This window comes from Danio rerio, chromosome 2, assembly GCF_049306965.1.
Source record: "Danio rerio strain Tuebingen ecotype United States chromosome 2, GRCz12tu, whole genome shotgun sequence".
Classification (NCBI taxonomy): domain Eukaryota; kingdom Metazoa; phylum Chordata; class Actinopteri; order Cypriniformes; family Danionidae; genus Danio; species Danio rerio.
Window position 1 is genome coordinate 22,663,273 of NC_133177.1, and position 21,611 is coordinate 22,684,883.

General features: G+C 35.0%; 2 protein-coding genes across 9 annotated transcripts; both read left to right on the forward strand.

Moving 5' to 3' along the window:
* The first annotated feature begins 856 nt into the window (after positions 1 to 856).
* pimr54 (Pim proto-oncogene, serine/threonine kinase, related 54) lies at positions 857 to 10,550 on the forward strand. 8 transcript variants are annotated; one of them, XR_012391360.1, is made up of 12 exons: positions 883 to 1,299; positions 1,601 to 1,801; positions 1,910 to 1,992; positions 2,107 to 2,157; positions 2,224 to 2,596; positions 2,722 to 2,901; positions 2,980 to 3,075; positions 3,168 to 3,363; positions 5,424 to 5,566; positions 5,647 to 5,712; positions 6,060 to 6,176; positions 7,459 to 7,732. XR_012391360.1 is itself a non-coding variant. In XM_068213142.2 (8 exons), the coding sequence occupies exons 1-7, from the start codon at positions 1,275 to 1,277 to the stop codon at positions 3,069 to 3,071; spliced, it is 1,005 nt and encodes a 334-aa protein (XP_068069243.1). In that variant the 5' UTR covers positions 857 to 1,274; the 3' UTR covers positions 3,072 to 3,075; positions 3,168 to 3,529. The 8 variants fall into 8 exon arrangements, 1 of the variants encoding a protein (XP_068069243.1); XR_012391361.1 differs by having other exon boundaries at positions 6,107 to 6,176; positions 7,459 to 7,727; XR_012391362.1 differs by lacking the exon at positions 7,459 to 7,732 and having other exon boundaries at positions 6,087 to 6,176.
* Positions 8,444 to 16,822, forward strand: rwdd3 (RWD domain containing 3). Its single transcript, NM_200756.1, is given in 6 exon segments — positions 8,444 to 8,478; positions 10,578 to 10,695; positions 13,265 to 13,606; positions 13,608 to 13,735; positions 15,883 to 15,998; positions 16,126 to 16,822. Coding segments are annotated over 5 exon segments (783 nt in total). The 5' UTR covers positions 8,444 to 8,478; positions 10,578 to 10,610; the 3' UTR covers positions 16,238 to 16,822.
* The last annotated feature ends 4,789 nt before the right edge of the window (positions 16,823 to 21,611 follow it).

Consider the following 21,611-nt stretch of genomic DNA (forward strand, 5'->3'; position numbering starts at 1 on the left):
CAATACTGAAATTATATATATTTTTAGCAAATAATATATTATTATTATTATTATTATTATTATTATTACTTCTATAGGTAAATAAATAAATATATAAAATGTAAATAAACAAAATGCTGGCTATATCGTAAAATTCGGTTTCAGATATTCCCTTCTTCTAAAACGCTTCAAATGTACAAATGAGTATAAATGAGCGACGCTTTTGATTATCAAAGTAATTAGGCTACGTCTTTTTTGCGTCAATTAGTTGACATTATTCATAGATATATATATATATATATATATATATATATATATATATATATATATATATATATATATATATATATATATATATATATATATATATATATATATATATATATATTGAGCCATCTGGGATAGATTGAGCATGGCTGTAATTAGCACTGCCAGACGGAATCTGCGGACGTTTTTTGCTGTTTCTGCTGAGAATTTTGGTAAAAATCTGCGGATTTTATGCGAAATTATTTTGGGAGTATCCAGCTGCTCATAACTAAAACCCTAATATATATATATAAAAAAGTAATAAATTACTGAATAAAAACTTAATAAATTCTGATTTACACATTTACTCAAGTAAATAAACAGAATTAATAATGGGCTAAAGATCTGCAGAAATCTGCGAAATTCTGCGGAAAATCTGCGGAAAATCTGCGCAATTCTGCGTCCGCAGATTCCGTGTGGGCCTAAATTAGATACCATTTTTAATAAATTATCATTCCTCAAAAGGAAAATCTTTGTGTTTGGCTGGTTAAAGGATAATTCTAATAAATGTATAAAATATCTGTTGATTATTTTATTCTTTATTTAATTTTGCTCAGGCGTGACGTCAGATTTCCACATGCGTGATTTTTCAAATTTGAGTTGCTATAGTAACGCGTGTTATTATATGACTCGATATAAAAACACTGAAAGCGCTGAAAATCTTGGTTGAGAGACGAGGCGAATTCAGAGACTTGCAGAGACTTTTGAGCTGAAACTGATTCTTCAAGAAGCCCTGAGGATTTCTGAGAGGAGACTTTCTTTCCAGGACGACATCGGAGGATATTTTCTTTGAAAAGAATATATAATTATTTTAATCGTTCAGATTACTTGTTAAGACGCTTATTTTATTGCTCTTTTGTCATTTCTGTTTTAGTTTGTGTATTTTTCTACTTGTTTGTTTGACATTTCAGTTGTCTTTTATTGATTTGTCATTATATTTTCTCTTGTTTGTATTTTCTCTTGTGGTGGAGTTTTGCAGGACGGTCTTCATGGCGCAAATGGCTGAAAGAGGAAGTGAGTGTTCTTCATTTGACATTTGTTTATTTTTGCTATGTTTATGTTGTGTTTTACTGTGTTTTAATAAATGAATATGAAGAAGATTGTGTAAATCAAGCCATATAATCTTAAAATATCCCCCTCTAACTAATAAATGATGTTTTATTTAATGAAGAAACAAACAGACTTATTGAGAAAGTATTTTATTCCTTGAATCAGTTGTAATGATTGTAATAATGCAGTGTGACCACTGACAGTGAGTGATGTTTTATTAATAATCAATAATCAGTGTTTGCTGTCTGTGATATTTCATCCTCAGGCCGCTCCAGATCCAGGAGTGCAGCTTTCACCCAGACAGCAGTTCAGGACACAGAGACACGGGACGCTTCTGGTGGGCTTCCTGGTTATTTGGCTCCTCTGTCCTCCCTGTTGGCCGATTCAGTGTCCACAGATCAGAGGAAGAGGAAGCAGCAAACGGCGTCCACCTCGTCTAGGAGACCTGCCAAACGCTCTCGCAGAGGTCAGCACAGGCTTATAGTGGAGACTCAGTTGTGAAATGATTGGTCATTAAAGAGACTCAACTCATGTTTTCTCTTCAACACATTTCTGCTGCTCTTCTGTGTTGCAGACCAATATGCCAAGGGCCCGTTGCTGGGACGAGGCGGATTCGGCTCTGTGTTTGCTGGGATCCGCAGGTCTGATGGACTGCCAGTAAGACTTTTCCTTCACTCCTTCATTCAGACAGGCTTTTGAAATGTTGATGTCAGTAAATGTCCCGTGTCCCGATCAGGCAGGGCTTATTTACTGTGCTTTATCTGTCTACAGGTGGCCATCAAGTACGTGTCTAAAGAGCCGACGGACACCAGACTGAAAGTTGTAAGTTGAGCGTGAATCTGTTGTGTTTGATTCAGTCCTGGATGTAACGAAGCATTTGTCCTGCAGGACGGTCAGGGTCGTCTGCCGCTGGAAGTGGCGTTGATGACCCGCGTCTCTTCAGCTCCTGTCTGCCCCAGTGTCCTGCAGCTGCTGGACTGGTTTGACCATCGCAGACGCTACGTCCTGATCCTGGAGCGTCCAGCTCCTTGCCAAGATCTCCAGAGTTTCTGTGAGGAGAACGGCTGTCTGGACGAGCCTCTGGCCAAGAAAGTGCTGGTGCAGCTGATCGCGGCGCTGAAACACTGCGAGAGCCGCCGCGTCCTGCACCGAGACGTCAAGCCAGAGAACCTGCTGATCTCCACAGACTCACACGACATCAAGCTGCTGGACTTCGGCTGTGGAGATCTGATGAAGGACTCGGCCTACAGATACTTTGCAGGTTGGTTTGTGTGACTGAAGGAAACGCTCTGAGGATGTTTGTGAACTTGCTGTGATTCTCCAAAAGGAGTTTGTGTGTACTGGAGCCTTTAGAGTGTGTGTTTGTGCTCTTCTTGTGTCTCTCAGGCACTCCAGCTTTTGCTCCTCCTGAGTGGTTTCGGCATCATCGCTATCATGCCTCTCCACTGACAGTCTGGTCCATCGGCGTGACTCTCTACAACATCCTGTGCGACTGTTTCCCCTTCAGAGGCGCACAGAGGGTCACGTCCAAAAGCAGACTACACTTCCCGAGGAAGCTGTCGACAGGTAAGAGATGAAGATGATGTGGTGAGCGAGCAGAAGTTTGTGCTTTTGTGGTTCTGAAGGCTGTGTTGTGTGGAACAGAGTGCCGTCAGCTGATTCGCTGGTGTCTCAGTGCAGCGCCAGCAGATCGGCCCAGTTTAGATGAGATTGAGCGCCACCCCTGGTTGCAGTGAACAGGTGGCCAGTGCCATTACACTTATTTGAATACCAGCAGTCGTGACTTTGCATTGTTAGAGTCAGTGTAGATAAATGCTTTCAATGATTTGTAGAGGGTGAGCAGGAGTGGCAGAGGAACTGCAGAGAACAGCTTCCTGATCCTGAGCTTCCTCTGCTGCGTCTGTGAGACTCTGTGTGGATGCTGGAGGAGCTGAAAATGCAGCGCCAGCTGAAACCAGAGCATCGACGACACACATCAGCCAGTCTAAAGCAGACAGATGTGGAGGATTTAGACCAGTTAGACAACAGGTCTACTATTAATGACCAGCACATTGTATATTTGCATATAGCAAAGCAGAGATTGGTACATGAAGACAGTTAAACCTGTACAGAATGATCTATTTCTTATAAATATCATGTATTTCTAACATGTCATCAATGTACAGAACACAAATAAACATTCTTTACATATTTGATGTGGCTTTGTTAGTAATTGAATAATTCATCACAGACAAAGCAGAATCACAGTGAAGAGATTCATCTCCAAGTTGTTTCTACAAAAAAGGCAAATAAAGCACTTAATCAGTTTCCAGTAGAAAACAATCATAAAGAAAATATTTAACATTTAGTTACACTAAGAACTGTGATCAGTGTATAAGCTGTTTAGAGGTATTTAGCTTATATTAAAGTACAGTCAGTGCTAACAGAGTATGATTTTCCTCAGCTCAATCAGCTTGCTTGGGTTTTCAGAATTGAATCTGGTGGAAATATTCTGTGTAGATCATTGGAGGAGATGAGAGAGTCAGATTATTAACTTTACTTCTGCTGTCTCAATATTACACTGTACAGTTTTATTTTATATGTGGTATGCCTAAAATATCAGGAAAGATTTAATATCTACATTTATCTTTTATAAGTGCAATTCCAGCATTGTGGATGTGACATTTGCTGTCAAAACTTAAAACATAAATACACAGAAAAAAAGTTAACATTACATTGAAACATTTATATTTTATTAAATATTTAATATTTGTTTATATTTATATTAACATTTTTAACATTTTAAATGAGGAAAATAAACATGTTTTATGGATGTGACCAAAAAGTTTGCGAGTTTACAGTATACAACTTACAGTTGAGGTCAGAATTATTAGCCCTCTTCTTTTCGTTTTGTAAATATTTTCCAAATTATGTTTAACAGAGTAGGGAAATTTTCACAGTATGTCTGATAATATTTTTTCTTCTGGAGAAAGTTTTATTTGTTTTATTTTGGCTAGAATAAAAGCAGTTTCTAATTTTTTATGAACTATTTTAAGGACAAAGCTATTAGCCCCTTTAAGCTATATATTTATTCGAAAGTTTACAGAACAAACCAGCATTATACAATAACTTGCTTAATTACTCTAACCTGCCTAATTAACCAAGTTAAGCCTTTAAATGTCACTTTAAGCTGTATAGAAGTGTCTTGAAAAGTTTCTAGTCAAATATTATTTACTGTCATCATGGTTAATATAAAATAAATCAGTTAATAAATAACAATAATAATAAAATGAGTTAATAAAACTATTATGTTTAGAAATGTTTTGAAAACATCTTCTCTCCATTTAACAGAAAAAGGGCTAATAATTCTGACTTCAATTGTACAGTGCAATAATGCTAATCAAAAGAATAAGAGTTGGCTCTTTATAGAACAAACATGATAGACATTTTTGAGTATTTTACAGCACTGTAAATCACAAGCCTACACAAAAAGGGTTTCGCTATTTTGGAGAAAACTTTTTTAGGGCAAGGTTGACATTTGCATGAAATTGCTCAAAATTTGGTTCCTTCAGATGATACTTTTAATTTTTCTTGATTTGTATAGTTTTCTATGCTGTGATGAACGGCCTCTTACGGTTTGAAAATCCAGGCTCAGATCATCAGTGTGTCTGAAATTAGAAAAAACAGCCAAACACCAGTCTGAATAAAAGCCCTTCTTGTGATTCATGTAGTACTCAATTCAATTCAATTAAATTCACTTTAATTACTCAGGTGGAGAGAATTCTTGAGTTCCTGAAAGAAAGAGATTTTGTATGATGAATCTTGATATGGAGTCACATCTTTACTGTTTCTGTCCAAAATGGTATTCTCATAACCTAGACTCATGAACTCAGGCTTGAAGTTGCTGACTCTTTGGTTCTTGTTGTTATTTGTTATTAGGTGTGGTTTAGTTTATTAAGGACACCAGTTTAACTAGTAATATCAAGTCTCAAACCACAAGTTTATTGCAAATATCACAGAATCTTGCACAATACATATCACAGAATATCTGCAGACTCTTACTGGAGAAGCCCATCAGCTTGACCAAGTCTGTCTGTGTTGATCTGCAGGTTCTCCAGTTTTATGTCTCGATGAAACACCCCACAATGGCAGCACAGATTGAGGGACACTGTTTCCTGCATGATACAACGTGCTCAGTTTTCCTTGATGGAGCCTCAGTGAGACACCTTAAAGTCAAATAAGTCTTGTCAAGGTGAGAGACGTTCAGGATTATGATGTACAGGTCAAGTTGCTCCAGTCAGTCCAGCAGCTGAGTAATATCTGTATCTCTAGGCAGGATTAAGACAAACTGCTAATGGAACGGGACCAGGCTAGAAGAAAGATCAGCGTTGGACCGAGGTGCTTTCGCAATAAAACTTGTTTATTTGCCTGTTTAAAACAAAGGAAAATGTATTAAACAATTGACAATAAGCAATCAAACATGTTACAATTATGTTCTCAATTTGTCAAGAGCAAATATATATATATATATATATATATATATATATATATATATATATATATATATATATATATATATATATATATATATATATATATATATATATAATGTAGAAAAATTAGAATTCCTCAAAGCCATCCTTCCCAAGAGTTTGCTTCATAGATGCAGCCATATAATCCCTCACCAAAGAATTTAAAAGCAGTTGACATGAGATGTGTGTAATGGCAGTGTGTTTAATGTTGAGGTTATGGCTGTAAACTCACCATAACAGACTGTACTGTGGTGGACCAGGAGGACTTCAAGACCTCTAGAGAGTTTCCTGAAGACCATGATCGTCTTCTAGAGCACATGAACTGTACTGGTGAGAATCAATGAAAAGCATGTTTCAGTCTGATGACTATTCACAATTATACATTGCACACTCTTATTATGTTGTTTGTTCAGTACTATAATATTTCTTTAAATGTTTTAAAACCATATCAGATTTTTATGGTATATTATGGAATGAAATATTGGTCAAATCTTTTTATTTTGTTTAAAATGTATATATGTTTTATTGATTGTGTTCGAATGAAAGGATACTTAGATAAAACTGAAAATGATGTAGGCTTTATTATGACATATCATACCATGCAGATCTACAGTAAATGTATCATTCAATAACAAATAGTCAATTTAAAAAACATTTCAGATCACAAACTGTCAGGTTTTATAAGAAAATGTATTTTCAAGATGATGTTTTATATTAAACATTATTTTTTTAGGCTATTATATGTATACAAATCTGAAATCTGAAATCCTTTGAGTCAACATACATGACAATTTCAAATTAATATCTGTTACTTATGTCCAAATCTCCACATTCAACCCTCATAAAATATTTTTGTTTCAGAAGAGTTCTTAATTTATGAAACATGTTTTTTTAAAGTTCCTCTTAAATAAGAAAACTCATGCTTGCTCATCATCATTTTCTCTCATCCTTCTGCAGTTTTAGCAAACAGGTGTTCCTACACTGCCTCCTGCTGGCAGGTATATAGTACAGCATATTCAGAACAAGCTTTTTTTAAACAAAAAATAAATAAACAAACAGATAAACAGCCTCAGGAACACACATATATATATATATATATATATATAGTCTTTTTTCTATAGTCTATATATAGTCTCTATAAGGCAAACATTGTAAAATAAAAATAATGTAAAATAAAAAACTGAACAAAAATATTTAGAAGATTAGTTTTAAACCACTTTTTTATTTCAATTTTAATTTTAGTTTAGTTTTTAGTTTAGTTTAGTTTTAGTTTAATTTTTGTTCAACATGTTTTGCTTTAAAGTAGTTTAAAATGTAAATATCATTTTCTCATCATTCACTCAGATTTAAATTAAAACTAAGAAAAACTGATTGAATAAATTTACAACTACTAAATTACAAACACAATTCAAGTTAAGTTCAAGATCAGGTTTGATTTATTTTAAGAGCACACTTAAGCACAGAACAGGGGCACAAATTGGTGAGAAAGTCATAATAAGAGATGAATGTTTCACAATTTGTAGGGTACATGTTCTGACTGCTTTTTCTTAATAAAGTGAAATTGTACTCAAATATTTGTAAAATTCATTCATTCAATTTCTTTTCCGCTTAGTCCCTTTATTAATCTGGGGTGGTGACAAGGGACTGAACCACCAACCTATCCAGCATACATTTTATGCAGTAGATGCCTTTCCAGCTGCAACCCATCTCTGGGAAACATCTATACACACTTTTTTTTAAATTACCCAATTCATCTGTACCACATGTTTTTGGACTTCTCGGGGAGACCGGAGCTCCCACACCAACACACGGAGAACGAGCAAACTCCTCACAGAATTGCCAACTGACCCAGCCTGGGCTCGAATCAGCAACCTTCATGCTGTGAGGCAATTGTGCTATCCACTGCACCACCGTGCAGCCCTGTAAAATTCCCAGTTATGAAAATACAATCTACAGAGAAAAAGAATTAGATTTAGAACAAAGCAGGCGTTTAAATCAGCTTAAATAATAATAATAATAATAATAATAATAATAGTGATAATAATAATAATAGCCTTTTTATGTTATATTTCGAAAGAAATTCTGTATTCCTAAAAAGTAGGTCTTGATTGTTGAAGAACGGGCTAACATTAAATATAAAAACCAGTCATCATACTGTAAATTAGAGATTTATTCTTAAATAAAATAATACTGTTCTCATATATAAGCTTAATAAATTAAAAAAGAATAAACGCAGAGAGACAAACAAATTCAGTACACTTAATCTTACTCAAAAGTAATACAAATATAACATTAAAACAGTAATCATTTAGTCCTATTTTATCATCTCAGCAACCCAATAAGATGTCATAACTCCGCTGCCCTGCACAGTTTATTTCTAAATCAACTTACCTGTAGATTTTAAACAAGCCTGAAGGACTTAATTATTTTGATCAGGTGTGTTTAATTTGAAACTAAACTCTGCAGAGCTGCGGCTCTCCAATAAGTGAGTTTGACGTGAAAATATACGTGAACACTGCAGTTGTTATTTTAAGGCGGAACTATTTTACCGAACTCTTGTTTCTACTCGAAATATATGACCGTGTCGTTCAATAACAAACCGGTGATATGTGGACGTTAGTATGAGAGCAAGTTAACGAATAACCCCACAGGGTAGTGTATGCAGCCCGGTGTTATTTAACATTATGATTAATGATATATTTGAAACGGTTGGACAAGATATAGGCAAGTCTTTATATGCAGATGACGGTGCTTTGTGGAAAAGGGGAAGAAACGTAGAGTATGTTAAAGAAAAAATGCAAAAAGCAGTTAATGAAGTGGAAAATTGGGTAAATAAATGGAGCTTTAAATTGTCTGTAGAAAAAAACAAAGTGATGTGTTTCTCAAAAAAAAGGAAATCCCCAAATATCACAATAAATCTATATGGGCAAGAGTTAGAGCAGGTTCAAGAAATCAGGTTCCTAGGAGTATGGATAGACTCAAAACTTACATTTACAACCCATATAAAGAAAATACAAGATAAATGCAAAAAACGATTAAATATTCTAAGATGTTTGGCAGGAGTAGAGTGGGGTGCTACCAGAAATGCATTAAAAAGAATATACTGTGCTATGATAAGGCCAATTTTAGATTATGGCAGTATAGTATATTGCTCAGCATCTAAATCTCAGCTACAAAAAATTAGTGTTATTCAAAATCAAGCATTAAGAATAGGAAGTGGAGCATTTCGAACATCGCCCATTCCAGCGATTCTGGAAATGGCAGAACAACCAATAAAGTATAGAACACTTAAGCTGAAAATGGCATATTGGAGCACTATAAGAGGGCATGCAGATACACACCCAGTAAAAGCAATAATCAAAAACTGTTGGGAACATGAATATAGCAAGAACAGGAGTTTCGGGTGGAATGCAGAATTGGAGGCCAGGAAATTAGGATTGGATCAAATAAAAATAGGACCTACATTAACTATACCAGATACACCTCATTGGATGTTTCAAGTGCCACAAGTTGATTTACAGATACACAGTATAATTAAGGATAAGAACAGGAGTCTGTCTAAAGATAATCTAGTAAGACGATATCTAAAACAAAAATATTTAAATTATACACAAATATATACAGATGGGTCTAAAAATCCAGACAATGGTTATACAGCAGCAGCTCTATATATTCCTAACAATAAACAAAATGTTTCAGTGAGGTTAAGTAATCATATATCAGTTTTCTCAACAGAATTAATGGCAATATCAATGGCAATACAGTGGGTGGAACAAAATCAGCTATCAAGAGTAGTGGTGTGCTCTGATTCATACTCAGCACTACATTGTTTGAATATGGGGACCTCAGAAACACGACAGGATCTACTAAATGAAATATTTCAAAACATAAATAAAATAAACCAAATAGGAGTAACAGTAGAATTTTTATGGATCCCTGCTCATGTAGGAGTAGAAGGAAATGAAATAGTAGATAAGATGGCAAAAACAGCATTGGGGAAAGATGAGGTGGATATTGAGATCCCGCTATCTAAAACAGAAATAAAATATATTATAAATAAATCAGTAAATAATCTTTGGCAAGAGGACTGGGATTCAGAATCAAAAGGAAGACATCTGTATAATATACAAAATAAAGTGGGGAAAGAAAGGAAAGTATATGGGAACAGGAAGGAAGACACAGTCATATCCAGACTTCGTATAGGTCATTCCAATTTAAACAGTTCACTATTCAAGATAGGGAAAAGGGAAACAGAATGCTGCAGACATTGTGGACAGATCGAAACCATAGAACATGTATTAATCAAGTGCACAAAATATAGAAGAGAGAGGGACCAGTTTAAAATAAAACTAAGAGATTTGGACATGACAGACATTACAATCACTAACATTTTTAAAAATGCTCAGAAAGAAACTAAGGTATATGATTATCTGCTAAAATTCTTGAGGAGTACAGGGTTGTTTTACAGGATTTAATCGGAAAGAATTATATTTTGGTTATTTAGTTAGTTTTATTTAGATTTTTATTATGAATATTGTTTATTATTATTAATATACTATGAAAGGGTTTAAAAAAGGTGTTTTTTTTTTTTTTTTTTTTTTTTTTAGAGAATGTAGTAAGCCTTCCACTCATTGAAGTCTCACACTCCAACACAGTAGGTGGCGGTAATGCACCTCAAGCTGGTTTGCCACCCGCCATTAAACGAAAAAGAAGAAGAAGAAGAAGAAGAAGTTAACGAATAATGATACCTTTTACAGGAGGAAAATGTCAAAGGAAGCTTTTGATGAATTGTCTGTTTTATCCGCCATATATTGCGAGCAAGGCGAATTCGAAGTGCTGGAAGAGTCACGTGAGTTCAGCTTTATAAGTTTCTTATTAACGTTGAGTTTAACGTTACGCTTCTTAAACTATTTGCCACGATAAACAATATTTCCTGCGAAATACCACAGTTAATATGTATGTGTTGTTTTATATTTTCCATTGTTATTAAACAGTAATTCGTGTTAATAATTAACCATAACAAAAGTTTTACAGATGTAACGTTAATGTAATAACAAATGAACTGTAATTTGTAGCCCAAATTTACATAATTGTGAATTTTAAACCACTTTTACATAAAGCTACGTATTTGTAATATTTTAGATAAATTCCACAAAAAGCAAACATACTCACTTTTACATTGTAGTCGTTGTTTTGCTCAGTGTGAGTCTCTGATTGTAGTTTTTTTTATGTTATTTTTTTTTTTACAAATGTTTTCTGCACATATTACATATCACAGATTGTTTTAATATTCATGAGAATAAGGTGTTGTGGCGAGAATTGCACCTCTGCTGTAAAATGCATCCCCTCTGAAATGTGCATATTTTAACCTAAATTAATTGTAAAATTAATAATTAAGTTATGACAACTAATGACAGTGACTCTGTGTGGTGAGTTCCATGAATGAAGCCTTCACTTACTAAAGATATATATTTAAATAAATAAATACATAGTTTTAATATGAATACAATACTGATGAAATTAAGTAAAGTGAATTGTTTAATGTGTGGTTTAGTTGAAAACGACGACTATTTTATGTTTTTTGTTTGTTTAAAACCCACCAAAAAGCCTAATATTAGACTAACAAGATTATTACACTCATTACATCAGTATACTATATTTTATTTTGCATTCATTTGTAAACCTAGTGCATTTCACCCCTTGTTCTTGCTTTAACCATCAAAATAATAATCATATTAGGCTACATTTTAATCAGTTAAAGCCTTTGATTTTTGTTTTAAATGTAGACTGAGAATGCTAATGAAAGTCTATGAAACTGCATTTTACGGCAGAAGTGCACAGCAAAGGTCTTGATAACAGCATATACTGTATCTCTCATTTATATTACTTAACTATAAATCAGTTCTATTTACTTTCAAATGATAAGTCTTCTCACTAATTCTTGAAGCATGAGAAAAACATGTCCCATTGCTTGTCATTTAAAATAAGCTTGAAAATTAAAATGTTTTCAACTGTAAAAGTTATGAGGGTTTAATAATGGAATTAGGGTTGCACAATACTGGAAAAATCCGATATTTTGATATTTTTCTGCGATAAGTCTTGCAATTTAAATACAGTTTCATGAGTTTGAATAGCTCTATTTGATGGTTTTCTGGGGAGTCTGACAGTATTCAGCTACAGAAATTAAAGAATCGCAATAAATAATTTGTTGTCTTGCTTCTAGTCATAATATCTTCAAATTCTTATATATTGTACAAATATTGTTTTGTTTTTAATTTCAGAAGAAATACGTGAAAATTAAGCGTTTTGCCTTAAAACAAGCTATATTATCTGCAAGTGGAATAAGTAAAATAATCTTGTTTTTGCTTTAAAATGTAGATATTTGGACTAGAAACAAGACAAAACTTTTTGCATAAAATGTATATATTCCGCATAAATAAAAGAATTAAATACAATTCTGTGACTCCTTGTCAACTGTAATTCAGACTTAACATAACATATCTTGCGATGTGCTGTGACTATTGCGGATGCACACATTGTTATATCAATGCTAAAAGAAATGCAGAAGTTTAAATTCCATTAGACAACATTTTTATAAGGAGAGTACTTTGATGGACATTTTTAAAAACGTACCACCTGGAAGAGTTAAAATTTTTTTTAACAAAAATAGAGCTGAAAAATCATATTTAACTTTAAATACATTTTTGTGTGAATTCTATCTATTTCTATTTTATACATCTTTCTAAGTAACTTTTTTAGTGTAATACGAATTAGTTTTTTTTATCATGTATTATTTAATGTTTATCCACGAAATAGCCATAAGTTGCTGATGTGGCAATAAATATGTAATAAATAAAATATCAATGCTAAAACAACCTGTCTGTCTGTCTGTCTGTCTGTCTGTCTTTCTATCCTATGGCACTTTCCATCTTCATCAGTGTGTTCACAGATAGGGATTCAGTTTTTCTTATGCAATTAAAGGACACAAATATTACTTTAACAACGAAAAAAAAAAACTAATGTTGTTTTCAATTGGCATTTGCATGTTTTATAAGATTTCAAAGTTGTTCCCTTTTTTGTCAACACTGTCAGACATTTATTAAAAAATATTAAATAATCCAAAGCCAAGGGCAGCTGTTACATCAATGTAAGAAAGCTTCTACTAAGTTTTATAGAATAATTTAAATACAGATGATCATGTGTGACTCTCTGTATATAATCCTCAGTATTTAAAATGTTATTGTTTCACAAATGTATTTAAATTATATTTATATTTATTTAATTATATAAATGTAATAATCCGTTTACATTTATTTGTAGATCATAGTCTGTTCATCTGGATACACAGAATCGTTTTAACCCAATAATGGATGTTCCTGATCTGTTTAAATCTCCTATCTTGTTATGTTTTAATGCAGCTGAAAAAGGAGTTGTGTTCCGCGTACACACGCTAATAGACAACAACGAGAAGACATCGCTAGACATCATTTTCCACATCTCTCCTGAATACCCCAACACTCCTCCAGATATCAGCATCAGTTCCAACCACTTATCAAGGAGACAGTGTCATGACCTGAGACGCAGTTTACTGGACACAGCACAGTCACTTCCAGCAGAACCCATGGTCCATGGTTTAATGCTGTGGCTTCAGGAAAATTTCTCTGACTTAATCAAAACATCAAGCTGCCATTCAGCCGAGGTCAGACCAGAGACTACGGAGGAAACCTGGACCGCTTTACTACATTTAGATCCAACATGATCACATGAGATCCAAAGCAAAGTACATCAAACTGATCGAAAAATGGACTTTAGAGCTGCGCCTCACCGGGAGACTCTTCACAGGGAAGCTGATATTGATTCTGCTGCAGGGAACAAAGGAAAATATTAAAGTACGAGTCTAATATCATATGGAACATCTGTGTGAGAAATATGTGAAGTCCATACACTACAAATTCTTTACATCCATCCAATTAAAAAAATAGGAGAATGGTTAGCATGCCAATTTTATCACTTGATCCAATGAAAATAAATAACTTGCATTAAATAATCTTTTCTAAGTATATGTAAACAATTTTATATAACTTCTTGAACAAACCATGTGTCTTGTTGAAGAAAGTCAGTAAATTATGTTTTTGATCTAAACAAAAAGATATAAATATAATCAAAACTAAAAATATTATGTAAATGGTCGAGGCAGTGGCGCAGTAGGTAGTGCTGTCGCCTCACAGCAAGAAGGTCGCCGGTTCTTGCCTCGGTTTAGTTGGCGTTTCTGTGTGGAGTTTGCATGTTCTCTCTGCCCTCGAGTGAGTTTCCTCTGGGTGCTCCGGTTTCCACCACAGTCCAAAGACATGTGGTACAGGTGAATAGGGTAAGCTAAATTGTCTGTTGTGTGTGTGTGTGTGTGTGTGTGTGTGTGTGTGTGTGTGGATGTTTCCCAGAGATGGGTTGCGGCTGGAAGGGCATACGCTGCCTAAAAACTTGCTGGATAAGTTGGCGGTTCATTCCACTGTGGCGACCCTGGATTAATAAAGGGATTAAGCCTACAAGAAAATGAATGAATATATGTAAATATTATCCAAAGGATGTTTAACAGAGCAAGGAATTTTTCACAGTATGTCTGATAATATTTTTTCTTCTGGAGAAAGTTTTTTTTGTTTTATTTTGGCTAGAATAAAAGCAGTTTTTAATTTCTTAAACATCATTTTAAGGTCAATCTTATTAGCCTCTTTAAGCTTTGTATTTTTTCAATAATCTACAGAATAAATCATCATTATACAATAACTTGCCTAATTCCCCTAACCTGCCTAGTTAACCTAATTAACCTAGTTAAGCCTTTAAATGTCACTTTAAGCTGTAAGTGTCTTGAAAAAAATCTAGTCACATATTAATTACTGGCAAAGATAAAAGAAATCAGTTATTAGACATGAGTTATTAAAACTATTATGTTAAGAAACGTTTTAAAAAAACCTGCTCTCCGTTAAACAGAAATTGATGAAAAAAACAAACAGGGGGCTAATAATTCAGGGAGCCTAATAATTCTGACTTCAACTGTATATGTTATATTAATTTTTTTTCAGGTCTTGAAAGCTATTGTAACAGACATTGAAAGCTTTATTAAGCTCTATATGTGTAAAAAACACAAATACAGTACAGCACACGCCAGATAGGCAGTTTAATGTTTTTATTGATGCCAACTTGTAGCAAAAACAACAGGACTCAAACAAGTTATTTGCTGAAAACGTCAATAGATGACAATTGATACTGAACATGGATAAATGAAACAAAACAAAACAAAAAACAGAAACAGTTACAATAAAGATGAAGGCCCTTCACTGTCCCTTATGGTGCCTTTCATGAGTTCACACTTACCGATCTTTGACTGAATAGAATATGCATATTTGGCGTGTTGTCTGGGGAAAGGACTCCATGCTTGGAAAGACACCCTAAATCATGTTGTTCCTCTTGTCAGGATAAAGAGAGAGATCAGAGTGAAGTATCTAGCCCAATTTAACCTCCAATTTATGTAGGAATCGGGTTTAAAGGTGTGAAGTTGGGTTGGTGGATGGAGGAATAATGAGTTAGCCTTGTCAAAAATGTCCCCAAAATTTGTTGATAAAATATCACTTACGACAACTGCCATTTTCTCGCTGCAGATGATGAGGTTATTAGATTGCACAGCATTTAAAAACAAAGTTACTATGTTATGTAAAATTAAATTACATTTTTTTACTCTCACATGTTTATGTAAAATGTTTTAGCAAATATAGACTGAATGGGATAGTTATTGCAAATTTTTTAGTTGAATCAAATTAACTTTTGTACTCATCTACTTACACCAATCAAACCAACTAACATATTAAGTTAAAACCTTATTAACTTATTAAAGGAAGTTATAGCAACGTAAAAATAGTAGTTGTCTTGAGTTTTTGTCATTATATATTTTTTTATAGTGCGTGTTAAATAAGAATAAGTGAAATATAATTTTTAGTTTCATTTATGTATGCAAGAACACTCATGCTAAACCTGCTCTTTATAGCAATATATCCACCTTCTGAAGAGTGTGAAAGTGGATGTGGATTCTTCTGGGAAGCGCTGTAAGGAGAAGATGATGAGTGTCCTGTGTGAGATTCCAAAACCAGAGGACAAGATAATGTAAGCAAATACTGTGCAAGCTTTCAATAGCTCTTTTTTACCTTTAATGATGCATTCTGTAATACAGTATGTTCACTCTACTACACATTTCACAGCTAGCCCTGTCATTTTCCTTATCTTCTTTTAGGATGACTACGTTTGAAGTAAAAGACATTTTATCGCTTGATGACCTCAGAAGGGAGTTTGATCTCATTGGACTAAATGAGCTTTATCATCAGTTTGTGTCTTCACTCACCTGATTGGACAGCTGCTGTTTAAATCCCTCTCCCCTCCTCTGAAGTACTGTTCACAACTTTTTTAACTGCAAATAGAAAACATAAAATGCAATTTAATTAAAGGGGTGTTCCACACTGTATTTTTAAGGGTTGGTTGTGTTTATAAGATGCAACGCAGTGTGTGCTTATGCTTCATTTGTAGAAAATCACGATATTTGTTCATTTATCTTACTTTAATTATATACAGCCACTCAGCTATCATGAAAACCACTGTCATATTTCCTAGTTCCTCCGAAAGGCCCGCCCTAAAAAGGCTCTGATTGGTCAGCTAACATAATGTGCTGTGATTCGCGGATCGGCTTCACATCACCAAGAAAAGTGTCACGCGCCTACAAGCAGATCAGCATGTCACAATAAGTTTGATATCCACTGACATGTATTGTCAAATAACTGAATATTATTTATTGTGGCAATACATACTAAAGGTATAACTACGAATAAATAAAATAAATGCTTTTAATTTAAAGTGGAGTAGTCCAGCATATAAAGTAACTTGCGATGCAATAAATCATGTTAACAGCTGCATAATGATTAAATATTGTTTGCGTGTGTTGATTAGAGTCATTAAGCCCCGCGACACAGGTCACTACACATATCACTATGGAGTGACACATGACGGTGAAAACTGCACATGCTGTTGCACTGTTACATCCGCAAAGATGACAAATAATGTACTAGAAGTTTTTTATACTTTTATTGTTGTCCTTCACTGTCCTGTTCCACAACTCTTACATTAATTGTATAATGAACACATTACTCTAATTAAACTTAAGATAATGATCAACTAAATATGCAACAGTCAATACACTCAGTGGCATTTGTACGTCAGATGCTGTGTCACTTCATGTTAAAACTGCTGCTGCTTTTGCACTGTGTAAACATTTTGTCAGAGTAGCTGTTAACCGTATTAGAGCCTGCGTCAGACAGAAAATGAAGAGCACAGAGCTGAACCTCAGTCTGCTCTCTAAAATAAAGTCTGACAAGTCTTTCACAAATATTCTGGTTATAAGCATGTGTAAGTAATGTGAAACGTTCACAGATCTTTTGTAAGTTTATTATTTGAGATGTAAAAGTGCAGGGAAAGCGTCTGCATAGAGAGACACTGCAGCGCTGCTGAAGATTGTGGGTGTTTACAGCGGCTTGACACATAAATATGAATTTGTAGCTAAATTGTTAGCGGTGCTAAACAGCATTTTTCCTTGTTTACTGTAATAAAGTTTACGGCCCTTTGGCCGCCGGGAAGAAGGAGGCGGAGAACCGACGTAGTTTAAAATATTTATTTATAATAAACCAAAACAAACGGACGGCAGAACTGAAAGCAAAAGTAAAATACCCGGGCCTGGTCCTCTCTCGTCTTCCTCTGCCATAGTTCCTCCTTTTATGGTCCAGAGCTCCTTCCGTGGGATCCGAGGCAGGTGCCACCGCAGGTGTATCCACTTATGTGGTGGCCTCACTCCGTTCCAACGGCTCTCGGCCACGCCTCCTCGCCACATTTACATCCTGTTTAAATCCACGCTACAACATACTGTTAATGCTAGACACTGTGCATGTTGTTGATCAATTTTAACAAAGAAAAACACTTGCAGGTTGTGACTCACAATCCACAGCTTCTTCTTTTATGGTTGAAGCTGCTGCTTCTGTGAGGTGTTTTTAACCAAATCCAGTACTGAACTGGGAGAGATTCTGGAAGCTGTTCTTTGTCAAATGCTAGCTATATCTTTTTTATTATTCTCCGAAACATAATTAAAAGGAAATTTTAAGCATTTCTCTCTTTGTGTCGTGCCCTTTGGAATCCCAAAAACAGAAACCGAACAAGCTCTGTGGAAAGAGCAGCGTTTGGACAGCATTTTAGCTTTCTCTGCTATAACATTACAGCGCATCTGGCCACACAGGGTGTGTGCATGTGGTGAATGCGCATAACCTGAAGCCTCTGTGATCTTACTTGCCCAGATGTATTTTTTTGTAGTCCCCAAATTTCGTTTGCTGTCGGCTTTGCTAAGCTAACTCTGTAAATGCCAATGTCTCTCTTTGCTTTGAACTTTGAGCGTATTACATTCAGAGATGTTGTTTATGTTCACACAGCAAAATTACACATCAACTAAAGTTTAAAATAGGATATCGTAGTGGACCACCACTTTAAAACAAGATATCTCTGTCCTAGATCTAAAATACAGGACATTACTTCATAAAATCTCTAGGAGTCTCAAGGAGTATATTTGATGCAGTTTTTTAGTAATCTATTTTTAATTTTAGTAATTTGAACAAATTAAAAAGAATGTGCTCTGAATTTGTAAACATAAAATCAAAAAAGTTTTGAAATCAACTGTACGATAAAACTATTGTCATCTCCTAAGTTTAGCACAATCGCATTAGTAGTAGAAGCGAGATGGGCCAGTTGGCATGTCTCTGTGGATTGCATGTTCTCTCCGTGTTGTCGTGGGTTTCTTCTGGGTGCTCCGGTTTCCCCCACAGTCCAAAGACATGCGGTACAGGTGAATGGAATAAGCTAGAAGTGTTGTATGTGTGTGAATGTGTGGGTTCATTCGGCTGTGGCAACACCTGATGAATAAAGGGACTAAGCTAAAGGAAAATGAATGAAGTTCTACACAGCTGCTACACCCTAATTCATTCATTAATTTTCTTTCGGCTTAGTCCCTTTATTTATCAGGGGTTGTCACAGCGCAATGAACCGCTAACTTATCCAACATGTGTTTTACACAGCGGGTGTCTTTCCAGCTGTAACCCAGCACTGGGAAACATCCATACCCACTTAATACCCACACACATACACTATGGCCAATTTTGTTTATTCAGCTTGGACTGTGGGGGAAACCAGAGTACTCGAAGAAAACTGAACACGAACATGGGGAGAACATGCAAACTCCACACAGAAATGTTAACTGACCCAGCCGGGACTCAAACCATCGACCTTCTTGCTGTGAGGCAACAGTGCTAACTACTGCTAAATCACATTATTTATTTGACAGCTAATTTTATGATCCAATACTACATCAAGAAACTTAATTGGATATACTCTTTCTATTACTTCATTATCAATTTTTAAATCTATATTAAGACTACTTTTTAATTTCCCAAATAACATAACCTTTGTTTTACTTATATTTAATGACAGTTTGTTTACGTCAAACCACAATTTAAATTTATTAATTTCTGTTTTAATCAACTCTATAAGTGTTGGTAAATTATCCCCAGAGCAAAAGATACTTGTATCATCCGCAAATAATATAAACTTAAACAACTCTGATATTTTACACGTATCATTCATGCAATTTATAAACTATTATATACTATTTTGGCAGTTGTTGTAATCCATGAATTTTGGATAAGCTACAAGCTAATCCAGCTAAAATAGTAGTTAAAATGTCACTAAAATACAGTATTTAAATCTCATAGTTTAATCTCATAGAAAATGAGGCATATAACTGCAGAAAGGTCCACTTTTTGAGAAAGCTCTATCACCAGGCTGGCTAAAGGCTTGTATATGTATGGTGGTCTCAGATTTTAGAGGGTGATTTTACTTGCAATGACAGACTCAAAGCTCTAGAGGGCAAAAACAAGCCATGGTTACTGCTAAAAATCAATGATCTTACCTGCTCCTCGCTAAGAACAAACAGTTTTCCTCTTTCTGAGAACAGAACTCAGTTTGTTTCCTTAATGCAATTAAAATAAAGTAAATCTGGCTGAGCTCTTGATGTGAAGATGCTCTTTAAATTAAACTTGTAAATTTTATTTGGCACTCACGCTGACCTTAAAGACATCTTTTCTACTTCAAACAAATTAAGACTCCTTTTTAAAATCCACGGTTATTTATTTTTTTTTGCAGGTTATTAAACACTTTGTTTTATATAAGGTTTTTTTCTCGACATCAACTTTAATTAGGCGAAAGGTATGAAGCAGTTCTGTTTTTAGCTCAGTGTTTCATACACCCACATGCACACGTTGTATAGCTGGCTGTCATCTTCTGTTTATCTTATACACATCGCGGAGACAGCTGCTGCCTAGGCGGGTCCAGGAGCAATTGACATGAAATTACTTTTTTTAAACATAATTAACAAGGCTTAATGAAAATCACCTCCTCGCCCTTTACAATGATCCACTCTGAACTATAAATTCACCTTGCCTGACCTTTTCCCTGACATGTTCTTACAAAACAACACTGCTTGTTAAATGTCATCCACTCAGTGGCATTTACTTGTATAAAACAGGGCTTTGATCCAGAGGAGAAGCACACTTTCCTACCTTTCCTGGGCCACCCCGGCGACCCCATGCGCCTGTTACCTGTTGAATATTTTAATTACGGCCCATTAAAATGTACAAAGGTTACGTTGAACTTAAAATTTATTGGCCAAATGACATTTTAATTTGCCAAATTAACGCTACATCTATGACTTTTGTTCCTAGCTTTTTCTGATCCCACTAAAAGCATCAATTTGGAATTCTATCCGACTGCTAATGATTGGTTACATCAATGCAGAAGCACGACTAATGTGAACCGCTGCAGCCCACTGTGTCCAACTCTATCCAGGTCAGTATTGTATGAACTCTTTCACAAGAAACCCGATGCCACCAAAACCTTACAATTAACCTAAAAAGTGGAGCAACAGAATTGTGAGAAATTCACTTTTATAAGATGTTTGAACAAAGATGTGGGTGTAAACCATCAGCCCATAATGATGAAAGTCTTTCTAAACAGACGGTTTCAGATTTTCCCTTTACTTTTTTGTAAGAGTATACTTTGAAATGCAAAATCTGTTACTTGAGAAGTACATTATTGTACATATTAGTACCAAAAGAATCCCATTTGTACCTTGAAAGAAAATAATAGGAGCTAAAGAGTCTATAATGTACCTTATAAGCAGGGGCAGAGTGGGACTAAAAATCAGCCCTGGCACTGTAGCCACACTAGCCCACATTACCACACCGACACAGCCCCATCCACCGACACGCACATTCACTACTTATATTGGTGTACAGATGGTGAAATATTTTAAGCAGTACCATATTTTACACAGCGGATGTCCTCCAAGCTGCTACCCATCATTGGGATACCCCTATACACACAGATTCAAATACATGCACTACAGACAATTAGGCCTACCCAATTCACCTAGAGAACATGTGTTTGGACTTGTGAGGGAAACCGGGAGGAAACCCACATGAACATCCAAACTCCACACAGAAACACCAACTGACCCAGCCGAGGTTTGAACCATCGACCTTCTTGCTGTCGACATTGTCCTTTCGAGACTATTTCAGTTAATTTTATGCATTTGGCAGGGTTTGAAAGCAATTTTTGTCTTTCTCTGGGGTCTTCGGC